Source organism: Argiope bruennichi, chromosome X1, assembly GCF_947563725.1.
Source record: "Argiope bruennichi chromosome X1, qqArgBrue1.1, whole genome shotgun sequence".
In the NCBI taxonomy this organism is placed as follows: domain Eukaryota; kingdom Metazoa; phylum Arthropoda; class Arachnida; order Araneae; family Araneidae; genus Argiope; species Argiope bruennichi.
This window is the reverse complement of record NC_079162.1, coordinates 33,049,845-33,075,442: the sequence shown is the minus strand read 5'-3', so window position 1 is coordinate 33,075,442 and position 25,598 is coordinate 33,049,845. Positions and strand designations below refer to the sequence as shown.

Sequence of the window (25,598 nt, the reverse complement as noted above, 5' to 3'; positions counted from 1 at the left end):
ATGCGTCAATATATTTGCTTGTGAGACCGCGATGTCACAAGTATTTATCCTAAAAAACTAATACATTCGCCATTTCCGCTTATTCTGTTTGAATCGGCAATCACCGACTAGACAGAATTTTAAAATCTTTTTTTATTAGTAGATTTTAAATCTTTATCGCTATGCTCTTTTCAAGCATAGTGATTTCATTTCCTGAAACACTTATATCAAGGAATATATTAGTTTTTCTAATTAATACTTTTATTAAATTTTAAAGCACTTAATGAAGAAAATGTATATTTAAAGTTTAATAATATACTTCCGTCATTAAATGGTTTGAAAACTGAACCACAGAGCATTAAACGCTTTGATATAAGTATTTCACGAAATAAAACACTATTAATAAGTGGTTCAGGAAATAAAACACTATTGAAAGCATTAAAACAGATTCTCAATACAAACACCACATGACAATTATGTCACTCAATCAAAAAGTAAAAGAGAAATATACTTTTAATTTTATTCATCTGGCAACACAAAAGGCACATGGGTTTGTTTAGAAATTGTTCGGAATTTCACTGCACTACGAATGATTGCTCGAAAATACTTTTAGAGCGAATTTTAAACAGTTCCTGTTAATTTTTTTTAGATCAATATTTATATAGTGAAAGTTGAGCATGGTATGTTGTGTTTTTCAATATGTTATACATCCATTAAATTTCTATAAGCATATTTTTCCTTTTCATTCATTAGTTATGTAAATCATGTGTTTTGAAATTTCAATCTCTTTATTGAAAGTGTAAGTAATGCATCTGGAATAAAATCTGCACTTATGTTTATTAATCTGCTTCAGTTATATGGAGACATCGAGATATTTTATCTGATGTTGAATCTTGCAATATATTGTTGCGTCATTTGACGTGTATCTGATAAAAGCGATCCAAAATAACTCTAAGGCATTATATATATGATTATATTCTTTTAAGGATAAACGCAGTAAGTGAATATTTATCATTTGTCGACTCCAAACAGGTTTATTAAATCCTTGTCGTGAAATTTAAATTAATGATGTACTCAGAATTGGCGTTAAAAAAGTGTAAAATGTTTTTCTCGTCAGCATATGTATTCCTAATTAATGTCTTTAGTTTTAGCAGTTTATTTTACTTTTAGTCTTTTACCTTGGTACGGCTTGAATTCATCACTTGTGTTTTCTTTTATGTAACTGAATTTTAATTTGAACAATGGAAATTGCTCTTAATCATGATTATAAAATGCCAAAATAAGTCTGGCACTTTTTCATTGAATATTATAAGTTTTAAATCAATCAGACTATTTCATATGACCAAAGTGATAAAAAATATATAAGGAGATTTTGGACTCTGATAATATACTTCTATATTTAGCATCTCGTAGACAAATGTCTACGAGAGCTAGCACAAGCCAAATAAATGTCCAACCTTAAATGGGCTGAAAATAAGCAAAAACATCTATTTCTGTGAAAGCATATTTTTATTTTGAAAAGACTGTATAAAAAAGGGCAAGGACAACTGTAAAATTAATTTTTTCTTACCTAACACTCACTCTCTTTTCTCTGCTGCCCGATTATCATAAGATATTTTTCAATATCTTCACGATGTTCCTCAATATTCTGAATGCCAGATAATATTGTAAGGATATATTAACAATGTTGTTGGACACTTTGTACTAATAGGTTTGTTTATAATAATTGCTATCAAAACTGACCCAAGGTAAATGTCAGTAATTCTAGATCAGATAGAAGACTAATTTCCTTCCTTTAATGTAAATAATTGGTTGCCCGATGAGGCCGTCCAAAAATTAAATCATTTCATATGTCTGTGTTTGAACAGTTAGTATTATTTTATGATTGGCTGTTAGAATATTTGTCGAACAAATGGTTTTTCGTTGCAACATCACTAGTAAACGGCAATGTCGAATGTTGTGGTTTGTTATTAATAATTATGTATTATTAGAAATTTTAAATATTAGGCTATGAAATTTTTACTAATCATTTTGTTGTATACTATTATGTGTGCTGGGTTTCAAAGATATTCTTGGTGGGCTGAATGCATCCCATGATGAATATCATATGCACTGTTTATATTGTATGATTATCTTAAATTCTTATATTATTTTCATTGATTGTTGTTTACTGTTGTGTAAATATTTATATCAATAATCTTGAGTTGTTACTTTCATTAGAAATCTATATGCAGTCTGCAACTTCTCAAGACATTTTTAGTTGTCTTTATTGTAAATATTACTAATAAAAGATATCATATTTGATTTGTTCTTGATTAAAAAAAATAGATACATTGAGTTTTTGATAGATGGAGCTACTGGTCTACAGCATTCTCACACTTATATAAGGAATTTTACGACTTTTACATTCTGACATTTCAGATATTTGATATAAATACTGATCAATTTATTTACTACATTTTTTTAATCTTGATTTTAAAATGAAAATTTTCTATCAGATATCGAGATGAAAGGGTAAATGAAAAAGTTTGTCTCCTTGTAAAATCTTGATCGAATCAGACTGTTAGAGGGGGGGGGGTTCTCAAAAGCCTCATTGTAATTAACCTAAAAAATATCAAGTTGATTGGAAAGTTATAGATTTTTTCTCATTTAATTTGCAGCATTCAGTGGTATAAAAAAGTGTAAAGATAAGATGGTATTGCATTTTTGATGGACAATCTGCATAGGAGCAAATAGATTTTTAAACGTAACATGTTCTTATTGCTGCTTTTAAAATTTTTTGTTACTGTTAAAATAATTTTCAGAATTTTGTTTCAAATTTAAAATGAAATAAGATTAGAATTCAGTTTTGCTTATTATTTTAAATTTGAAGTAATACAACTAAATCACTTTTCTGTAAAGAGATGTGGATATAATTTAGAATGATTGTTTAGCATATTTTGTAATGTTTGTTTTTCTTTTTAAATTCTTTTTTCAAGAGGGCAATTTCTCATTATTATTTAAAATGTAATCTATAATTGCATTAATTTAGATCAATTAATTCTTCACTTGCAGACATTAAATCATTACTTCTATTTGCTAATTTTAACAAATGGCATTATCTAAAGACTGTCTCTTTCTAAAACTCTAGTTTTATGGGTACTTTTTTTAATGAGTACCCATCTTTGATTTCTTCTCTTCTTTAATTACTAATTGTTTGATTTAAAACAGATGTATGTTCAAGGAGTAATCTTAGTAATGTAACAAATTAAAAGTAATTGTTTTTTTATCTGATTAACAGTGATATCAAGATTTCTTTTTATATATATATATATATATATATAGGGTGATTGGTAAAATTCAAAATGGTATCTCATATATCCAGGGAATTAGTATAAACCTATATTACAGTGGTAATGCTAAATTGTATCCATAGATTACACCTCCCTTTTTTCCCAAGTGCATTTTTTTAGATTAAAAAAAAAAAGTTATATTTGTTACTTTCTTTGTTGCTTAATTTTGATTTGACCATTGCTTAACTCAGAAAAACTCTTTTGATAATACTGAAGAATATATTTTTCAATTTTAGACAAACCCTTTTCAAGTCATTGAAAGTTCATAATTTTAATTAACAAATTTCACTAACAATTTTACAGATAGTTCCGTGAAATTTTTTCCTTTGTTTTTATTATGATGTGTTATGCATTTTCTTAATTGGACTTTTTGGCAATCTCCTTTATTTCTCATAACTTCCTTATTTTGTTGTCACTATGGGTGTTGTAACCTGTCTCAATAAATACAGCATAATCACTTTACTATAAGTAAATGTTACTAACCTGGTTATACAAGATGCCATTTTGAATTTAAAGGACTTCACTGATCACCCTGCATATATTATAGAATGGTAAATCAAGTTCTAATTAAAAATAGCTTGATTACTTTGTGAAATGAATTTTATTTTGATCTGGCAGAGGTATAAAATGTTGAGTTTTTAAAAATAGTTATTAATTATTATTATTTACTATAATTGCTTTAACTATTAATGTTTTCATGGTTTCAGGCCAAATTTATAGCACAAGCGGTTGTTTTGGGAGCTCAGGTTATTAGTCGGGCATTTGCTCGAGCCCTTAAGCAAGAATATGCAGGTAATTTGTTTCATTGAAAATGATTTTTGCAGTAGAAGTAACTATAACTATATATATATTAATTAGATATTTTTGATAATTAGCTTGATTTAAAATGTTGCCTTAAATATGTTGTCTTGAACAAAAGTAACCTGAATAAAATGAAATTATCTGATATTATGAGAGTTTGGTGTACTCAAAACTGTCTGTTCCTTAGTATGCTTTTGTTAAATGTTGTATCATTTATTCTTTTAAAATGAACCCTTAGACAGGAATAAGCAGATAAATCACTGAAGTTTTTGTTATGTACATTTGTATATGTACAAGAGAGAAATCTGATAGTTGCATTGGCATCTTTGCCCATTGGAGCTGCAAAGCTGTTGTATTTTCTGAAATGATTTCAAAAATCTTTTTATTCTATTGTTAACATTACCTGTATGAAATTGGATGACTCTATGTAAATTAAATTGATCATTTTTAATGCTATTTTATTACTGTAATTTGTTGGTGTAAACTGTTTTCGGAGCATTACATCTGACCTTAAGGTTTAAAAAAAAAAAAAAAAAAAAAACTATTCTTTATTACAACTTAAAATTATTTGAAATGTCAATTAGTGTGCATGTTGGAATGACATATAAATAGAAGAAAAACTGTGTTATTAGATCAGCAGAAATGAGGGATCTTCCCTGATCACTGGAACATTTGAATATGGCCACTTTTCCTCTCTGTTCTTCCTGCTCTTCTATTTTAGGGGGAGGCTGAAAAGGCTTTATTTTTTTAAAAAAAATCATTTTATTTTAATATTTGTGGAACTTTCTGCTTATTATGCATTAATTAGTGTAAATGTAACTAAATAGAAAAAAAAAAGCAATTATATTTCTTGGGACTTTAGCTATTTATTGGAATGTTGGTTTTTAGACTTTAGCTTCAAGTGTGCATTTATATAAATTGCACATTTGTATATCTGATGATTAAGTATAATTTTTTGTCAATTACATTATTATTTAACATATGCATATTAATAAGTATTTTGTTGTGAATATAAATTTTTCATTTTATTAAATTTATATTTAGAATAATCTAAACAAACCTGATCATGAAAATTTTAACTTTTACAACAAAAAGTAGTTTAACAATCTTGAAAATGGATTAACATTTCTATAAAAAAAAGATTTTATTGTATAAAGGCTAATAAGATTATTAAAGCTATTTTTAAATGTTATCTTTTCTCGATAAAGAAGACTCAATAGAGTTATTAATTGTGGTGATTTTTGTTCTCACTTAGGATTTTAATTGTCTTGTTGATAATCACAACAATATCATTTGGAAAACAATGTTCATTAAAATAGCATAAATTAGTTAGCACTAAATCTTTGTCTAAATATTATTTTAGAATAACATGGCTTTGTATTTTCTACTTGTAATAATTTTAATACAGCTTCAAAATATGATATGTAAAAGATAGATCTATCTTTTCAAAATCATAGATATTTGCTGGTTCAAAATAAAACTGCTTCTTTTTAACTTGTAATTTGTGAAACTTCTGAATCAACAAAAAAATAATAGTAAATAAATTGCTTCTTCTAATAAAGGAGAAAAAAAAATCGTATTCGATTTTTATTTAAAATGTAATGGTTCATTTTCTAATTAATTTTGAATGAAGATATTTTATAATATGTGTAGATATTGATATTTTCTGTGCATATTTATTTTTTGAATATTTTCCAGTAACTTTTCAGTCGTCATATAAATACAGAGTTTCCTGAAACTTTTGTTGATAGTTATTGCTAATAGGTATAAACTGTTTTAGCTTTTTGATTATTACTAAACAATTAATTTTCCTTCAGCAACACAAGCTGCCGCACAAAAAGGTGGTGGTAATTCAAGGGCGCAAGCAGAAACAAATATAAAAACTGGGATCACATTAGAAGAAGCTAAAAATATATTGAATGTACAAGAGCTTGATCCAGAATTAATCAAGAAAAACTTTGAACATTTATTTTCAGTCAATGACAAGAGCAAAGGAGGTAGTCTGTATCTCCAAAGCAAAGTAAGAGATATTGCTGCTTAATTGAATTCGAAGTGTCTTAAATTATTTATAAGATCAATTTCTTATAAAGTTTCTTTAAATTACCTTTTATTTATATTTGAGTGCCAAAGAAAAATTCAAAGGTAGATAAATGACATTGAGATTTATTGAAATGAGATTTTGAGATTGAATAGAAGTTTATCATGTCAAAAAATTCATAAAGATCTCTAAATATAGCTTGCTTTTGTTGTATTGTTACTATCTTTTTTTTTTTTTAAATTTCAATTGATACTATATATTATTCTTTAAGTTATTGCTTTAAAATTAAAAGTACATATTTTTCTTGCACAATCATGAAGTTTTCTTCCTTTCTTTGTCAGGGTATATTGTCCTCTTGGCCAACAAGAGCTTGTGGGTATATATTGCACGAACAGCGTTTCTTCTCAGTGTTAGCTTCTAGGGATGTGTTTTCAGAATCTTCCAAAGAGCAATTCATTAAATGTATGAAAAAACTGAAAATAGATTTTGTTACTAATAAAACAGCAAGAGAAGCATCTGTATTAATTCCACTATGCAGAGTAAAGGAAGAACCTTCTGTGTTATTAACTATGCGATCTGTGAAAATGGGTAGAAACAAGGGTGATGCTAGTTTTCCTGGAGGAATGAAAGAACTTTCTGATAAAAATTCCATTGATGTAGCTTTGCGTGAAACCCAGGAAGAGATTGGTTTATCATCAGATGTTGAAATATGGACTAAAATGCCAACTTTTCCATCAAGAACAGGGAGTATTACAATTACACCTGTAGTTGCTTTCATTGGAGATATACGTGTGGAAGATTTTATTGTTAACAAAGATGAAGTAGAATACGTTTTTGCAGTGTCTCTTGAATCTTTATGTGATCCAACCAATAATTTTTACACTCGTTACAAACATGGTTATGCTATGCCAGTATACATTGTGGGTGAATATCGCATATGGGGTTTAAGTGCTATGATTTTACATTACTTGCTAAAGTGTTTATTACCCGATAGTTATAAAAACTCTTTACAAGTTGGTGTGTTTCCTAGGTTAAAAATTAATCACTAATTATGCTATTTTAATATTCAAAAAATTATAACATCCTACTCATAATAAATTATAACCTGAAAATGGATGAGATTCTTTTTACTCATGATTGTGTTTATAGAATTGATATGTTATTAAGAAAATTAAAAATTATTTTTTTATGTCTTTTCATCTTTATTTGTGTTTGGGGTGAGGGAGTATTAAAACAGCTTTACTTTGAGAGCAAAGTTAGCTATGATTAGTTTTCCAGTATCTTGTAATACATGGTATTTTATGATACATGTATTAAATTGTAATTCATTGGTGAAACCAGTATAAAAAAATTTTCATGGTGAATATGATAATCTTAGAAAACTCATTCACTGCATTGATTAATTTTCAGATTTTCTGTAATAACTGAAAAATGCAAAAAGAAAGTCTCTCTTTTTTTCTTTTTTTCAATTCATAAGTTGCTGCCACAGCTGCATAATTCGCTTTGAAGTTTAGTTTTTTTCATTGGAGTTTTATTTTTATATCAACTCCTATAACATATAAGTTATAATCTGTTAAATTTTTAATTGCAGGTATTCAGAGCTAAAGAACGATTAGATGAAGAATTTAGACTACAAAATCAAGATAAAGAAAATAAGAAATATCCAAATGAATCTGCACGAACAGAATGAACTTTTAAAAACAAATTATGTAGATAAAGGGAATCTGCTATTTTGTTATGCATTGTAGATAAATGATGTTCTCAAATATAACAATTCTACATTGTACAGATTTTGTGTAGTTAATAAAAAACAGTATGTTTATTATTTGATGTACTTATTTTTTTAGACAAAATTTGCTAGATTACCTCCTTAAAAGGCAGAAAAAAACCTATGAATTGGAAAAAAAAAAAAAAAAAAAACCCTAAAGATTCAGAATTTATTAAATTTTAGACTATATTAAAATGTGCTAATATTTTTAGGCTAGATTTAGTGGAGCACAATGTCTGCATTTTTTAAAATTTTAATGCATAATATATGAAATTATTCACTATTTTACTACTTAGCACCATTTTTTGAAGCTTATGGATAAAAATATAAAAAGTCTAATTATGATAGTAGTAAACAACATTTTAATTGAAAACGTACTTAATGTTTTTAGTAAAAGATAGGTTCGAAATAAATATTTTTAACGTTCTCAAAACGAAGTGGTGAATGACAATTTATTAATTAATCCAGTACATCAGACTTTTTAAAGAACTTAAAAATATGCTTTTCTTACAAAAGATTGCCAACGCGAGTACTGCGTTTTGTCACCCATTTGTTTATTATTTATTAAGAATTTGACAAGATTATTAGCTTTTTATTTACATAAAATGTATAAACATTGGACTATAGGCTGATATTATTATTATAAGTATAAAAATGTTTGAAACACATTTGAAGAATTATTCAACTGTGCAGGGTAGCACAAAAAAGTAGAACAAGCATTTATTTCTCTAAACATTCCACCTAATGTATACTTTCAGTCTCTTAAATTCACTTAAAAAAGGTGAGCCATTGTCTGAATACATTTTGGCAACTGTGGAGATTGATGATAGAAAGTTTTAAAAATTGCATTTTTGTATGGCCACCATGCTTTTACATTAAAGTGCAAGTTATTAAAATGTTTCTTTTGTACATACACAGTTTCATGCTTTTAATCATAGTATTTCAATCACAAAAATACTTATTAATAAATTAATTCTAAAAAACGATACATAAAATTATTAGAATATATGATTTATTTTAATTTCTTACATGTTTTATAACAAAACGTTAATATTACTTTTTTAAAGTCCTCCCGCTGGTGTGGAGAAGGGGGTGCCAGCTCAGATGTCGTCCTCGTCATCTGACCGAGGTTCAAAATTACGAGGTCCGTCCCAAAATAGCCCTAGTGTTGCTTTAAACGGGACGTTAATATAACTAAACTAAACTACTTTTTAAAAATCTTTTTCGGACCTAATAAATAAAATGTCTAATCTTTATTGACTAATACTGGATCCCAAATAATTTTTCATTATTTTCAATAAAAAATTGATTTTTTAAAATAAAAGTCAGTAATTTTTTATTGAACTTGATAAGATTTTTTTACAAGATGTGATGATAATTGTTAAGGACAATATATTTTTCAGAACAGTAACAAAATTTAGATACAATTCAAGTAAATTATTTTAAATATGTATTATAATTGTGTGATCCTGGAAAGCAAAACTCGACGAGACTTCGATTTCATTAAATGAATCAATGCAGTCAATATTGTCCTGGGGGGGCCGCATTTAAGGTTTTGCAACGTTTGAGATCCTTATCTTCAGTCATTTTGTGAGTATTATCCAAATTAATATATAATTATACGATTTTAAATGTTCGTGGTAAATTTCTAATCTCTTCTTAAAAGAAATGATGACACTTTCTGTTATGACTAGAAATAAGTAGACGGCGCAAACGTTGTGAGATTCAAAGAACCCAACTTTGCCTTGGTTTGGTGGATATGAAATATCAACCGAATGATAGTATTCAAATGTGTACAAGGGTTAAAAGGAATTAAATATTTTAATAAGGAACACTTTGAAATATTGATGATTTATGACATATGCACTCGCATTGCAGGTCTAACTGCAGAAAAATACTAATGTAGTTTTCCAAATCAAATTCCCACCATCTTTCTAGGAAATATATTTTAAGAACAATTCAGCCACAATTTCAAACTACATAATACTTCTCCTGGAAGAAAGTATTATACAGTAATTGACAGTTGGCCTCGTGCTAGTGTACGGACAGTCAGTTCAGAACTCAATATTCGACTAAATGGCAATACAGAGAATACTTCAATGTAATAACTGCCATCCATACAACATTCGTAGACGTCATGGACAGCGATAATCAGACAATGACTGACATCTAAAGTTTTAAAAAAAATAAAGTAATAAACGGAATTTAATCAGTTTTCATACACAGTGGCTTATTATAAGTTGTGGATGGCATGGAGAAAGGAATACAGCAAATAAAAATAAAACGATAAGAGAGGTTTTAGTATTGTCGGAATGAATTCAGATTGTACAGAGGTGGTCCTGCACCCTTGCTGCTTGCTTGCCGAAACTGCTCCTCAGTCACTAAAAACTACATTTTTTGTTAATTTTTTACCCCCTCGACAAGCCAAAAAACTGTCTTTCTGCAATTTTTTTTAATACACATATCTAGCAAATTTTAAAATTTTGTGTGTAGGTTGAATAAAAATGACATATTCTTGAAAAATGTTTTAATTAGCTCTCTTGATGAAAAAATACGTACAATAAATTTATTAACAATTTTCGTACCTGTTAGAGGAAAATATCCTTTCAAGTGAATTGTGTTTTATTCATAATTTAATTTAAATTCCTTTGCTCTAAGTGAAGCAAACTTATTGATTTTGATATTGAGTTTTGATGCTTTTTTGTATTCTGCCTGTAGATGAATTTGATGGACACATTTCACCTATTCTCGACCTTAAATAGTTTTTACTTTTCATTTAATGAAATTGCATTCGCAAGATGCTTCACTCGCCAACATTGTCAAAAATATCCACAAAGCATTGTTATATAGACATATTTAGATAAGCAACTCAACTCATATTTTGAAATAATCTTCAAAATATTCATATGGGAAAAGATGCCAATTTTTCTCACGAGATCTTTCGCCTGAAACGTGAAAGCAGTTATTTCATTAAGTCCACCGTTTTAAAATCTCTGCTATATTTGGCACCAAAATCAGCTGCTTATTTTTCAAAATACGTTGCTGAACTTTCATTTAAAGCGTTTTCTGGAAGGGAACTGAAGTCAGATGAAATGGAGTGCTAAATTTGGAATCTGTTTTCCATCTCACTCATTATTTTGATTTCACTTTCTATTTATTTTTCCATTTCATTCAAAAATAACCATTTTTTCCCAAAATTCTTATAGGCTCATTCTGAATTGTAGAAAAATAGCTTCAAACATGTGTTTTGCTTTTAAAATTTTCTTCATCCTTAAGCAGTTGAAAATTATAAAGACTAGCAACTTTCAAAGTATTCAAAAATACGCCACTATTATCGCTAATCGAATCGGTAACTTCTAAAAGTAATTACTTCCTGGCACAAGCCATTCTTAAACGCTGCTGTTAATACATTTGTTTCATGTTTTTATCTTATTTCATTGTGGTATGTTTATGAATTTTACTTACATGGTTTTATATTTTTAATCAGATGTGTGGCGCAGCTTAGTCAGATTTTCAAATTCCTGGCACAACGAAGAATTACATCCACAATAATTTTGAAAACAGTGCTCACTTTTAAGTTTCTATTTGCATGCATTTTTGGATGTTTGCATCAATAGAACAATCAATTTTTTTCAGTTGAATTTCTAATTATTTCCATTCGATATATGAGTGTTAATGTTTCATGAACACGAATGAATGCGTTTAAATGTTTCCAATTATTAAATCTTTCTTTCAAAATCAGAGGATGGGAATTTTTCGTCTTTTGAAAAAACAAAAAGACACGAGAAACAAAACTGCGAGTCCTTATATTGACTATTCAATAAGCATCGTCTGCACTTTTTTCTCCGTTTGGGTGAATTTAAAAATTCCATTTTGATGAGAAGTGACTTCCATCATCTGTATAGGGAAATTTGTTATTTCAGTCAATCATTTGAGGTTCATATTCAACAAACTCATAAAAAATCATGTCTGAGCGGAAATTTGAACGCCATTTTTTTTAATCCTCATAAATTATTTGCATTCCAACATTAGTATAATTAAATATATCATTTGCAGTAGATGTGCAGACTTAATTAAGATAATCAGAATGATTAACTATTATGAAATGACTCAGCTCGAGATCATCCCCCCCCCCTTCAGAATTGGAGATTATCTCATTTGAAATGATCTAGTTGAGACTGTTTTCTTCTGAAACGGTTTTGCTGTCTTATAATTCAATCATTCTTTTCTATATCTCACAATTTTTTTCTCATCTTACTCTTTATTTCTTAGCCAGTTTAAGCGAAATTGCTAAATTCCCCCCCCCCTTAATTCACTACCAGAATGTGTTTTGGAGGCCATTTATGAATAATAATAACCAATTACTAATTGAAAGGAGGAAATATCCACTCGTATATTCCAAGTTTTTACTTTCTCTGATATAAAGTATACAAAGAGAAAGTACTGTAACAATAAAAAAACTCGACCTTGATTTTTTGACGAATCCTCACCTTTCAGACTTTCTCGAGTCCAAAAAACATACCTCTGGAATTATAGAGTTCTGTCTACTTTTAATTCAAAAACGTATTGAAATAGATATGCGGAAATTGATTTGTGATCTTCACACAAAATTTGTAGATTATCAAAATTCGAACAGAATACATTCACAGAAAAATTGCCTGTCTGTCCAAGAGCAAGTAAACACTATGACTTCAAAAACGTAAAAAACTAGATGGATAAAAGTAAGCACCCAGTTTTAACTTCTAAAATGTATACGTATTAAATTTTAAACCATATCCGACTACAGGTTGATAGCTACATTCGTAAACATATAAACCAGATAACTCAAAAACACAAACGCTTAGAAAAATTAAATTTGTTGCTACAATCGTATTTCCGTGACAGAGTTTGATTTCAGTTAGTCGATAGAAAAGCGTAAAAAATACATACTCGATGTTTTTCCCCACTAAACTACGAAGCACAATTTGCTCATGTACAGGACCCTGAAAATATATAAAACAGGGTACTCGTGGCTTTCACGGCTTTGTTCAAGGTCCAGAATTCTTATGTAGGAGGGATAAAGGGCCGGATTTTTAAACAGGCAAAGCAAGCAATTGCCTAATTTCCTGTGCAAAAGTATCCATGCAGCGTTTCTAAAAATAATTTTCAGGAAACTATTTATAAAACTATAATGCAAAAGTATGAACGGTCATAGATGGCGTATAAATATTTTAGAACACGTACATTACAAAAAAACTCTTGGATGAAAATCTAAAAGGTTGAACGTAACAGGATAAAGTAGCATTTTTTAATAAATAAAATAAGAAAATTTATATAATTTATAAATATTATTATTAAAATGATTAAATCATTATAAATATAATTTTCATACTTGAATATAGCAGATTTCATTCCATGTGGCTATAAGGAACGTTTAATTTCCGTTTTTTACAATCAAAAATCAATATTTCTGCGTCATTTACTGGCTAAATCAATTAATTATTGATAGAAACGTCTTACAATAAAAAAAACATTATTTATCATTTCACAAAACAGATTTTCTATTTCAAAGTATGCTAGAACATACAGTCAAGTAAAAAGATGCATTAAAATAAAACAAGAGTCATTTGTGTGTAAGTACATTTTATTTTTACAAAAAAAAAAGTAAATGAAAAATGTTCATTTAATTATCAAATTGTTATTCAAATTAAATTCCAAATCTTAACCATTATAAAACAATAGCCTGTCAGAAACTAAGTACATAATTATTACCCTTTTTTTTTTAAGCATAAGGATTTGGAAAAAATAATTGTAAACGCAAAAAGAATAAATTTTATACATAGAATTCCTTTTTTTTAAATTAAAGATCTGTAAAATCTGAAAGCTTAGTTTTCCAAGTTAAATGGATAGTAAATAACACTGAATCAGATAGACAAAATGTGCAATTCCTATCTTTAATAAGTTGGCTCATGATTTTATTATCTATAAAGACAAAGGTCTTTTCAAAAGTGTAATATTTAGGAATTTATACCTTACAATATTTTTGAGTTTCTATTGCACTTCTGTAATATTATATATGCATAAAAAAAATAAAAAAATCAAAGTCTCAAGGAAATATTTACAACATTTACATGAATTGCCACATACTCTAAATAGCATAAGAGATAAAATTTAGATATCAAGTCTTGAAGTTTCATAAAACCTGTACGTCATCGGTATTTATTTAATATCATCTGTTTGGCACATTTATAATATATTGCTAATTAAAAAATTTTGGCACATACGAATGGCATGAGTGATAAATGCGGTATATCTCGGATATAAAAAAACTTAAGCAAATCTACCAAAATTAATATGCGCCTTTTAAACATGACATTAAAATTATTAAGAGGGAAAAGCTCACCATTATATTCTGCATTTTTAAATAATTTTCTAATCTTCATAATATTTGGCACTTTCTAAAAAGTTCGTTATGTATTTTATGTCATTTATTTTACTTAATGATTTATATAATTCTTAATTTCCATAATTTAAAAAAAATTATTCTTTCAATCAATTATTTCCTTTTAAACATTGTATTTTAGGTGGCAAATTGTGTCACCCAGAATTTCAGTATTATACTAGATTTAATTATATAATAAATACAATTCATTTTTTGCATTTGATAATTTTTTTTTGACTAAATCATTTTTATGATCTTTAATACTAATTGATGTTGCGTATTTGCAGTATTCTTAAAAAAGAAATGCTTTTTAAATTGGAATGGCTAATAATAAAAACTTTCAGTATTCTCTATGCTCTACAAATATTGAAAAAATACATGGAAAATGAGCAGGTTCTTCAATTAGATATATTGAATTTCATTTCAACTTTATTATATTTTACTATAATAAAAGTAATGATAGAGGTATTACAAATCAATAATGTATAAAAATGTAAATATATATGTCAGCATATAGGAAAGTTAACTCTAAAATTCAGTTCATCATTATTTTGTATAATTCTGAAATTCTTGACAGAAAAAAAATACGATTACATACATTTTATATAATTTTCTTACTTTCTTAGGTAGAAAAGGTAATAACTTCAACATTAGAAGGATAGCAAGATGAAAAAAAAAAAAAAATCGTTATTATTTCTTTAAATTTCTGCAAGTGTGAAATCTAAACAAAAAAACACTATTTACGAACAAATGCTGTCTCTTTACAACTCTGGAAGAAATTACTTCATAATATTTATTCTTAAATGTTTTACTTTTTTACTTCATTTCACAACAACAACAAAAAATGAACAATTTGTCCACCAACGATTCTGAAATATCCTGAATCTGATGTCATAATATTGAGATTCAAAGCAGACTATATTTTCGTTAAAAAGGACAATTTGAAAATCCACAGATCTAAATATAAAGCTTCTGAATTTTGAACATCTGATTTATGCCAGAGTTAAAAATGCATATTACATTTTTTATCCAGTGCTAATGAAAGCTTAGTTAATTATAAATAAGGTATTAATGGATAATTTCATAAAGATTCCCCCAAAATGTTACTAAGAATATTAGAGGTTCTATAATTATTTTCCAGAATTTAAAATTTAAGCCTTTAAAATACACCCATAGTTGTCAGTCACAAAATAAATATGATTAATGACAGATTCTGTGTCTATTTTTAATAGGAAGTGGCAATTCTAAATAAATAATTCCAATATTTAACGAAATAATAAAAGATATTCAATACCAAAGTGATGCAATAAATGTTTACAAAAATGCACCAATTTAAAAGTACAAATACAAAACGTTCTAAAACAAATAAAAAGATTCTCCAAATCTTAATAAAAAACATCTTTTTAAGAACCAGCCTTACAGTAATATTTTAAAAGGTAGTTAGTATGTTAAATGTTTAACAAATATACAACAATTTTGATTTCTTAACATCAGCATTTGTAGGTTTTTGATAATCAATACATGAAAAAAAATTGTTATATTTAAAATTTTATCAAGATTCAACATTTCCGTATGTTCCAGGAGGAGGGCGATATAGTCTTGGAAGAGTCATTAACTGAAGACTGTTGAAATGATATTTTCTTACGCCAGTATTTTTCAAAGTGTTTTCGCGGCGAGTTCCTTCACTGCAATAATAATAATAATAATCTAAGACAGAGATATGAAAACCTTCTAAAATTAGGTCAAAAGGAGAAAAAAAATCGGTGTTCGAATATAATTTATTATTAAACGAAACAAGAATTCAAAGATAATATAAAAAAATTCTTTAACACTTGAATATGGCTGTGACTGCATTTCCAAAAGTTCCTCCTAATCTGGTCCTTACTGGGATTGTACAGGGTGGGCAAAAAGTCCATAAAAACTTTGAAAAATTTATAAAACAGTTAAAATTAAGCAAAATAAAAAACGGGTTGCAGGTTTAGCACTGATAAGTCACGAGAGTTTTTTTTAGGTAAAAAAAATTAATTCAAAAAGTAGCCGAAAGGTGGAAAAGGGAAAGAAAAGACACGTAAATAGCAAAAATAATGTTACCAAATCATTAATTGTAGCAGTATGTGTACCATATGTCTACCACAACAGGTGATAACACATTGCAAGCGTGTCACAAATCCAGCAGTGGCAGAAGGCAGTATATCCGTCTGTATATATGACAGCTTTCGGCAGATTGGATGGAGGGGATCGATACACACGGGACTTTAAATCTCCCCACAGCCAAAAGTTTACTGGTGTCATATCTGGAGACCGAGGGGGACTTGCAACGTCTGCTAATGTTAACTAACGTAGCCATGGAGCGATACTGAGCTTCATCTATCCACAAGATGTTAAAGACTCAGTAGGGATATTGCCCAATTTTGGAGAGAGCCCATCTCGCAAAAGCTTTTCTCTTTACGGTATCCGACGGTAAAAGTCCATGGCAAGATTGTAATTTGTATGGATACTGATTAAGAACTCCATGAAGAATGTTACGTATTCAGCATGGTGGTAAGCCCAAGCGTCTGCCAGCTTCCCGTGCACTGCTAATCTCTGCTGCGGATTCAGACACTAATATTTCCATTTCGGCTGCAATGCGCGTTGAACGTATCTGCGTTAAGCCGCGTTCCGACGACCTGTGGCCTTACGGATATGGTCATAAATCTGTCAACTGACCCATTGTATGACCATACTCGCCTGTGGATGTCGGTCTGGAGTTTCCCGCAAACTGTCGATAAACTGAACAGACATCAAAGAACCCTGGAAAACCACAAGAGAGGGGACGGTGAGCCTGTCTCCAGACGCTCACAGGTCGTTGGAACGGGGCTTTAGACTGTGTTGTCCGGATCTTATACGATCCTCCAGCCATCCAGTTTCCTCAAATCACTGAACAAGCATTATGAGGCCTGCCACTGTTAAAGGCTCTTTTCCAATCTTCACACTTTTCTGAAGTTGGAATTCACACAGTGCAACAGTCGCTGATTCTTTGTTCACTTATATGGCATGCAACGGAGAACTGGTTCTGGATCAAGAGCGTAAGTATTTATAATCGTCTGTCTCATTTGTATATTTTCAACTAAGTCATTAGCACCAGCGCACTATGTTTTATTATTTTTTTTATTTTAAAAAAATCCTGTGACCTATCAATGCTAAACCTTCAAACCGTTTTCATTTTGGATATTTTTTCGGGTTTTATGAATTTTAAAGTTTTTACGAACTTTTTGCCCACCCTGTATTGATTATATCATTGTTTTATATTCTAAGGCAATTTAAACTCTGCAGTAGGTTAGTAGAACCTAAAAGTGAGTCGCATCCGACCCGCGGACTATAATTTGCTTAGCACTGATCTAAGACAATATCAATACTATACTAAGACAATGAAACTAAGAAAATTTCTTATGGGGCTATTTACCTATAAATTATATAAAATTAATACATTTCAGAATGCATTCTATTTCCAAAGTAATAAAATATCTATTCACAAAAGATTAAAAGTTATCCAATTTGGCATAAGAATATAATTAAAACTTGCAAAAGTATTTTAAAGTAGAAATTAAATATATTACAATTAAGCATAAATGGATAGAAAATTTACATATTACACTGTCAAGAGAGATGTCTTATTTGAATTAAAGAAAGAAAATGTAATCATAAAACAGTTTATTAAAACTTCTCTGGATAATTTCCCACCCGTTTACATTGTAATACACAGTTTAAGATGTTTTTAATTTAACTATTAAATGTGTGTATTTTTTATAAAAAATATATATAAAGAAATAATATATTACCTTCTCATGCATTCCAGAACACGAGGCATTTCTTTGTCGTCTAAATTAAAATCATTTATAAGTACCATTGCTTGTTCCAATGTAACAGACATAGAAGTTCGATCTTTAGCACTTTTACAACTTGTAAATCGGATGCCACCGAGATATTTACATATCTAAAATATGAAAATTCTTTAGAATAAGTATTTTAAACTACAGCAAATAAATTACAAGAAAAAACATAATTTGAATGTCAAATAAGACATGGAAAGCAACATGAAACATTCCGTTTAGCAAGTGCTCATAATTCTGCAGTTCTACATAAATATCAAATTAAAACTACACGAAATTATAAAAATTTCTAATGCATACAACCGAGGCAAAAGAAGTTTCATAGTTTTTGGGTCCCATACACTTATTAATAAAGCTAAAATTAAAAATTAGTCTGCAAATTATAATATAGTGATTTTAATAAAAATTTTCACGACCCAATGCATAAATAAGCGACATGACAAAGCGACTTTAAATGCAGACTTTCTGGTAATTCTATAAAATTAAAAATTACCTTAATTTTAAAAGTTTTTTGTCACGTTAAACAGAAAATCTAAAATAACAATATCACTTTCAAAAAAAATATCAATACTTTTTCATTAGCCATTAAAATTATTTTTTCACTCCATAAGTTTTTTTTATTGTCTTTATTTTCCCACCACTAAATAAAGAAATCCCCATCTTTAATGTTATAAAATTTCCAATTCAATTAATTATTTTTACTTAGCTATGGTTTGACAAACAATTATGCACTTGACAATAAAACTAATAAGAACATATATAGAAGGAAGAAATAATTTTAAAAAATTATAAAAATAAGATCAAGTTTTTAAACATGAAATTTTTATTATGACAGTGTATGCATATTTAAAATATCTATACATTATCTACAACATAATCTGAAGTCTAAATTTAGTTTCAAAAAATTTCAAACTATGACAGAGAAAGAAAAAAATCAGAAAGTCAGTTAAGAGATTTTTAGTGAATGAGTAGATAATAAATTTTAGAATAATACTTGAAAATAATAAGCCAAAAGATGCCAACATAAGATGAACGTATGATATGACAAAATGCAAGAAATACCTCTGAAGAAAGACGTAAAATATCTACATTTTTACTTCTTTTGGCGAAAATTTGGGATTGTAATTGCTCTAACAAATCAGCAATGTGATTTTCAGCATAGTGGAAACCTAAAACAAAAGTTCAAGAACATAAAATTTGGGTCTCATTTAAAATTTATCAAATACAGCCAAACAGTAAATATTATCGAAATTAAATTTTTATTTACAAAATTAAAAGTGTGTCATAATTAAATACAAAAAAGCAGCATAAAATTTGGCAACAACAAAGGAGAAGAAAAATCAATTTCAGTAAAATATTATGTCAGATTTAACTAATAAAATCAAGACAACTTGTAAAAATTTATTAATTACATAAATTATACAAAAAAATTCTTTTATACACAACAATATATACTCAAAAATAAAATAATTTTCTAAGCAAGCTTTTATACATTTCGCAATTTTATCTAAAAACTTTTTTTTTTCATTTATTTCATTACTGAAATAATATTCTAAAGTATCGTTTCCTAACCTTTATTTTCTTCCATATCCCTTTCATTAGCCTTATTTTTGAGCAACCCATAAGGTTAACGCTATCTAAAAGAAACACTCATATTAAATTGTAATTAACCACTTGGACTACGAAAAGTAGACAGTGTTTCTTTTTCCTTGTTTCAAACAGCAAATATCCCAAATTCCATAAAGATCAGACAAAAAGATGTTAATTTCTATAAAAGTAAACAAATATTATCTTCATACAGAGTGTCCACTCCAATCGTGGCTTAACAGTTATTTTCTAAAACGTTAGAGAAATACTTTGAATGATGTCAAGAATCGTATTTCATGCTGCGTTCAATGTACTATTAAGAAAAATTACGAAGTCTAGCTTATTAAACAGTCCTTAGGTTCATTTGGTAATATTTAGTAAAATATTCTTGATATACGTGACTTAAACTGATCAAATTCCGAAGCTTTGGATACGACTATTTTAGACTACCTCAATGGTCACCTCGAGGAAGATCGGCTAATAAACGGGTTGCGTTTACTTGGAACATCCTTTGATTGATTTGAAATAATGAAGTTCAAAGCTTCATAATATAACCTGTGGTAGCAGAAAACGAGCATAATATTCAAATGCAGGAATATTTTAATAAGCATGAATAATAAAAAAGGATCACTTATTAAAATTCAGAAAACGTATCTTTTTCAGCAGTCCCTATAATTACTCAAAAAGCATATTTCTCTACATCATTTAAAACATTTTTATTAGTTGGATGGATGGATGGATGGATTTGTGGGTTTTAATAGCGCAAGAGCCAATTCTGGCTATTGCGTTATTCAAAAAATATTTATATAAATAAAATTATTATTAAATTAATTATTATTAAAATATATCTAAAATATTTGTACGTTATCTTATAATAGAAATAGAAAGAAGAAGAAGTTACGAAATCAAATATTTTAGGTAAAATGATAAAATCCAATAGCTTTTAAAAACTTAAAAACGTTTTGATGGGGATGTTCGCCCACCAACATTCGCATGTCCAATGATGAGCAGTTAAAATATCATCGACGATGAAAGCTAAAATCGGGGCATTCGATCAAAATATGAACAACGGTTCAAGTTACTAAGCAACTTTAGCAAATAGGAATTCTTTCGCCTAGTAAAAGATGTCTATGAATTAGGCGGGTGTGACCAGTGCGGAGTCCTGTCAATTTGACATCGTACTCACTCATTGGGAGACAAGGCTACAATGTAATTTTGGGTTTTATAAAATGAAGTTTATTTCTGACTTGATTATCCCATGAATCGTGCCACAGTCAGAACAAATGTCTCCCAAAAATATTTTTTTGCATCGTTGCGCGGTATATCTCGCCTGTGAAAAGAAGTCACTCTTTTTGCAGCGTCATCTGCCATCTCATTTCCACCAATTCCGACATGAATCGGAACCCAGCAAAATAATATATAGTTCATGTCTTTTAAAATCCTTTAAAGATCTAAAATTTAAAGTGCAACCGGATGAATTCCATTATGAAAATGGGAAACAGTCACTACAAAACTCATACTGTCAGTATATATACAAAATTTCCTTTCAGGGGAGACTGAAATTTTTTAAAGGGCATAGAAGATAGCCACCAACTCAGTGGACAAAACAGAAAATAACGTATCGAGACGGTAAATGAATGTATTGGTACCAAATACAATACCGTAACCAACATGTCCGTCTGACTTTGAGCCATCCGTGACAATTTGCAAGAAATCTGAGAAAGGATTTAAAAAGGAAAACTATGGAATATCCCAGGGAGGAAAATAAATTACATCAGTGGTGTGAATTTCCTCGTCTTGAAGGGCAGAATCATTAAGCAGCAATTTAACTCTCGCAAAAGGAAAGAATATGAGAAGGTCGGGCAGTATAGTCTCCGAAGACTCACTGGAAGTAACATAGACTGCAAGGGGTGCTTCGGGACAATGCTCGAATGTAATACTGGGCAGATATTTTTTTCCTAAGATTTAGTGGTAGCTGGTGACAAGAAACAAAGACTTTCAACTGGAGAAATTCGAAAAGCTCCTGAGCAGATTCTTAAGGCAGTATGGTGTATAGTGTCCAGCCTGCGTAACACAGTAGAACGCGCAGAGCCATATACCATACATCCGAAATCAATACGGGGTAAAGTTACAGCTTGGTAAATTCGGAGCAAGGAAGTGTGATCTGCTTGCTCCCCAAGTGGTTCTGAAAAGTACCTGGAGAATGTTTAATGACCTGCCACGCTTCTTCCGAAGATGTAGTTTAGTTTAGTTATATAAACGCCCCGTTGTAAAGCAACACTAGGGCTATTTTGGGATGGACCTCGTAATTTTGAACCGCGGTCAGATGACGAGGACGACACCTGAGCTGGCACCCCCCTCTCCACACCACACCAGCGGGAGGACGTTTGGCATGACGGATTTAACGTGCAACAGACCACCTTACACGACGGTTCTTCGGTGGAATCGGGTCTCGAACCTGAAACCCTACGGCTCCCAAGCCGAGACCTTACCACCAGGCCACCGCGGCCTCACCGCAGATGTAAGATATGCGGAAGGAGAGTGAGCTTACGGTCAAATATTAATCCCATAAATTTTATTTCCTTAACCACAGGTATTATAGCATTCCTAATAGCATACAAATGACTGGCTTTTCTCAGCAGAAATCGTATAACGTTTTCATCGCACCCACCAACCAGTTTGTTAACTGCAACCTGCAGTTGGCGCCCTATAAAGCACGTATTGCTCCCCTGGCAGGAGATCTAAAGATCATCCGCATATAACGTAGCTTGAATAGATCAGGGTAAAACTTTAAGAATTTGACTGAAATGAATGATAAAAAGTGTAACACTGAAGATGCTTCCTTGTGGAACACCATCAGCTTGAATAAAAGGACCGGAATATAAATTAACAACCGAACACGAAATGTGCGCATCGATAAAAAGTGTTTTAAAAACATGGGTAAATTTCTTTTCAATCCAAAATTTGCTAGTGTAGAGAGAATACCAAACCGCCAGGAGAGGTCATAAACCTTCTCTATGTCGAAGAAGATAGAGATCAGATGATTTCGACAACCAAATGCATTGCGCATTCGAGTTTCGAGTGCTCAATATTATCAAAAGTCGAGCGTCTACGACGAAAACCACTCTGCAGCAGCGGGATGTATTCTTTCCTCTCCAATTCAAATATAAGACGGGTATTAATCATGCGCTCAAGAATCTTGCACAGACCTGTGAATACAATAGGCTTATAAAGCAGAGGGTTAGAGAAGTCCTTGTCGGGTTTGAGAATTGGAATCACAATAGTTTCATGTCACTGTGAAGGAAACTTCTGTTGAATCCAAATGCGGTTAAATAAAAATAACAGATTAGAAAGTGAAGTGGTAGACAAATGGCGAAGCATGCTATATGCGATTCACTTAGCACCAGGACTGATATCATGAGTCTTCGATAAAGCCGTTAGTAATGCGTGCATTTTAAATTACGAATTGTAAGAAAGGGATTTTCGAGTAGAAAAACACAACGATTTCTGTTGTGCACGATTCTTAATTTTTACAAATAAAGGCTTATACGAATCAGCAGTAGAAACTTGTACAAAAGCATATCCGAGAGCACTGGCGACATCTAATGGGGAAGATACACTTCCGTTTTCTGTCTCCAGAACAGTTATAGAAAATTGTTTGTAAATTTCATTAGCCGCCTGAACCTTCTTCCAAAGTAGTTTCGGAGACGTAAAGTCTGTGGATCGAAGAGATGAAAATAATCCAAGACTCTCTCTGGCTTTCCCTACAGTACAACGAGCATTAGCTCTGTCACGTTTAAATGAATTAAATTCTCTGTTGTGAGATATCTAAGAAAAATATTCCAACGCTTTTTTTTTTTTTTTTTGTTCTTAGTGACTGTTGCGGCAAGCTTCATTCAACCACGGTCTCGGGAATTGCCCAGACGTGGGGAGCTTTTGGGGATAGTACTGTTCGCAGCGTAAATTAAGCAGTCAACTTCATTTTGTACAGCCTTTGTAATATTAGTCGTTCTGACCATATCCTTTGAAATTATCGCCTGTTGCATGAAAGCAGTCCAGTCTGCCCACTGGAATAGGAAACGCGGGGGACAAGAAGTCGCGCTGCCTCTATCAGCATAGGAGACCATTAAGGGGAAGTGATCACTATCATACAGATCACTCCCAAATGTAAAAGTGAACAACGGAAAGAAATCGGGTGAGAAAATAGCCAGATTCAGACTGAGAAATATAGGTGTGAATTCATGGAAGTAGATTTTTTCAAGAGTGAGCAGACAGAGAGAGTTATCAGCGATAAACTGTTCAATCTGTCGATCACCAGAATTTGTACTTTCTGAACCCAACAAAGTAGTATGAGCATTAAAATTTCCAAGAAGCAAGAAAGGTTTGGGTAGTTGGTCCACTAAACTATTAAGTTCATGTTGGTTAATGACAGCATGTGGCGGCAAATAAATACTACAAACTGTGACAAGGGTAATACGTATATGGACTTGAACAGCCACATCATGTAAGGAAGTTTGTAAATTTAAATGAGAACTCAAGCAGAGATTGGAAATTAAGATGCAAACACCACCAGAAGGATTATTTCCAGTATTAGCATCTTTCCCTGCACAGTTATAGCCACGAATTTTCACAGCAATGTCATGTTTCAGGAATGTTTCCTGTAAAGCAAAACAAGCAGGATGGAGCCAATTAATAATATGCTTTACATCAACAAATCTGGACCGAAGACCATGACAGTTCCAAGAAATAAAAATTCCCATTAAGAAACAGAGGTATCAAGCTTATTGGAGCACGTGTTATTAAGAGATCGCGAAACATCGCAACTCATTTGTAATTCATTCTCCTCGTCAGACGGATGAAGAGAAATGGAATCGGGACTTTTCGATGCCTCAAAAATGGGCGCAAAGTCCAAGGACTTTATCTTTCGTCGCAAGTCCCAAAGCGACAGAATTTTGAGTAGCAGATTTTTTAACTTTGATCTTAGTTCTTTTGGCGAGAGTCCCCGTTTTGACAGCTTTAGCTTAAGTGCTCTTTGAGAATTGGAGTTTGATTTCGATTTCGATCGGACTGGTTTGCTAGTTTCTTTTGAACTGGATGCTTTATTTTGTACCTCAGAGTCCGAAGACTTTTCAATAAATGTAGTTTGGGAGTTATATTTCACACAATTTGCACATTTAAAGTTTACACAGAAGGGTGTTTTTACAACGGAAGCATAACTCACACTAGGTTTGGGTGTTAGAGCTAATACTTTTTGTCTTGCTTCAGGATAAGAAATGGATTCTTTAAATTTAATGGAAGTTATTTGCTTTTAGACTTTCTAACGTTCGCAGGCTCGAGAAAATGATGCATGACAAACTCCGCAATTCACGTACTTTTCGGGGGCATTACAATGTTCGCTATCGTGGTCTTTTCCTGCACAGCGGGAGGATGTTAGTGTTCCCGAAGCAATTAACCTTCGAGTGGCCGATACGCTGGCATTTAAAACATCACAAAGGGTTTGGGATGTACTGCCGAACTGTTTGTTTAATATATCCAGCATATATGAATTCTGGAATTGTTGGTCTATGGAAGTAATGCTTTGTGGAAAGGAGTTGTTCATCAAGCGTAATGGTAATTTGGCGTACATGGGTTACTTCTTGGGGTTTAAATCCGCAGTGATCTCCTCAAGGGGAACATTGAACAGTCCACCACATGTGATTACTCCCTTGGAAAAATTCAACGATGTATGTGAGACTGCGATTACACTGATGTTAGCCAAAGCTTTCAATTTCATTATTTGTTGTGCTTGCTTTTTGATGAAAAC

At 30.5% G+C, this 25,598-nt stretch overlaps 2 protein-coding genes across 6 annotated transcripts in view; one reads left to right on the top strand and one right to left on the bottom strand.

Annotated features, from left to right (window-relative positions):
* Positions 1-521: 521 nt before the first annotated feature.
* LOC129959527 (mitochondrial import inner membrane translocase subunit TIM16-like) lies at positions 522-7,975 on the top strand. Of its 2 annotated transcripts, none has more exons than XM_056072400.1 (4): positions 522-659; positions 4,019-4,103; positions 5,930-6,132; positions 7,742-7,975. In XM_056072400.1, the coding sequence occupies exons 1-4, from the start codon at positions 657-659 to the stop codon at positions 7,838-7,840; spliced, it is 390 nt and encodes a 129-aa protein (XP_055928375.1). In that variant the 5' UTR covers positions 522-656; the 3' UTR covers positions 7,841-7,975. The 2 variants fall into 2 exon arrangements, with proteins under 2 accessions (XP_055928375.1, XP_055928374.1); XM_056072399.1 differs by lacking the exon at positions 7,742-7,975 and adding an exon at positions 6,492-7,645.
* A 5,648-nt stretch (positions 7,976-13,623) lies between these two features.
* The window catches only part of LOC129958492 (inositol polyphosphate-4-phosphatase type I A-like), a 56,762-nt gene continuing 44,787 nt past the window's right edge, over positions 13,624-25,598 (bottom strand). For all 4 annotated transcript variants that reach the window (XM_056071004.1, XM_056071005.1, XM_056071006.1 and 1 more), the window contains exons 22-24: positions 19,271-19,377; positions 18,158-18,312; positions 13,624-16,024 (exon numbers count right to left, since the gene is read on the bottom strand). In XM_056071004.1, coding sequence (XP_055926979.1) covers positions 15,892-16,024; positions 18,158-18,312; positions 19,271-19,377 — 395 coding nt within the window. In that variant the 3' untranslated portion in view covers positions 13,624-15,891. The remainder of the gene's footprint in view (positions 16,025-18,157; positions 18,313-19,270; positions 19,378-25,598) is intronic.